This window comes from Fulmarus glacialis, unplaced genomic scaffold (assembly GCF_000690835.1).
Source record: "Fulmarus glacialis isolate BGI_N327 unplaced genomic scaffold, ASM69083v1 scaffold39699, whole genome shotgun sequence".
Lineage (NCBI taxonomy): Eukaryota > Metazoa > Chordata > Aves > Procellariiformes > Procellariidae > Fulmarus > Fulmarus glacialis.
This window is the reverse complement of record NW_009234599.1, coordinates 5,909-6,247: the sequence shown is the minus strand read 5'-3', so window position 1 is coordinate 6,247 and position 339 is coordinate 5,909. Positions and strand designations below refer to the sequence as shown.

Below are 339 nucleotides of genomic sequence, written 5' to 3'. Positions count from 1 at the left end.
GAATGCAAATAGGATTCAAAGACACCAAATCTCCCTCTCAAAACACAAAGCTGGAAGAGCTCAAACCTGCTCATCTTGTTCATGAGCCCAGTTCTGCAGTCGAAGTTCCAGTAAAGTGTCATAGACTCCCTGCGGAGAGTCAGCCTGCACCTCAGTCATGTGCTCCAGAAAAGCCTTCAGTTCTCGGGAGTTGTTTGCAAAGACTGGAATGAACTCCTCTGAATTAGCCTGTAACACAGCCAGAAAAAGTCAAGCACCCAGGTATGTTGCAGCCAGACTGGTGCTTCTTCCCTGCCGTGCGGAGTGCTCACTCCCGGAATCTGTGACACGATGCATACA

The 339-nt window shown here is 49.3% G+C and overlaps 1 protein-coding gene across 1 annotated transcript in view; it reads right to left on the bottom strand.

Moving 5' to 3' along the window:
• VPS11 (vacuolar protein sorting 11 homolog (S. cerevisiae)) overlaps positions 1-339 on the bottom strand; it is a 9,230-nt gene that overhangs the window by 3,233 nt on the left and 5,658 nt on the right. The window contains exon 10 of the mRNA XM_009585698.1: positions 67-228. Within this exon, the coding sequence (XP_009583993.1) occupies positions 67-228 (162 nt within the window). The remainder of the gene's footprint in view (positions 1-66; positions 229-339) is intronic.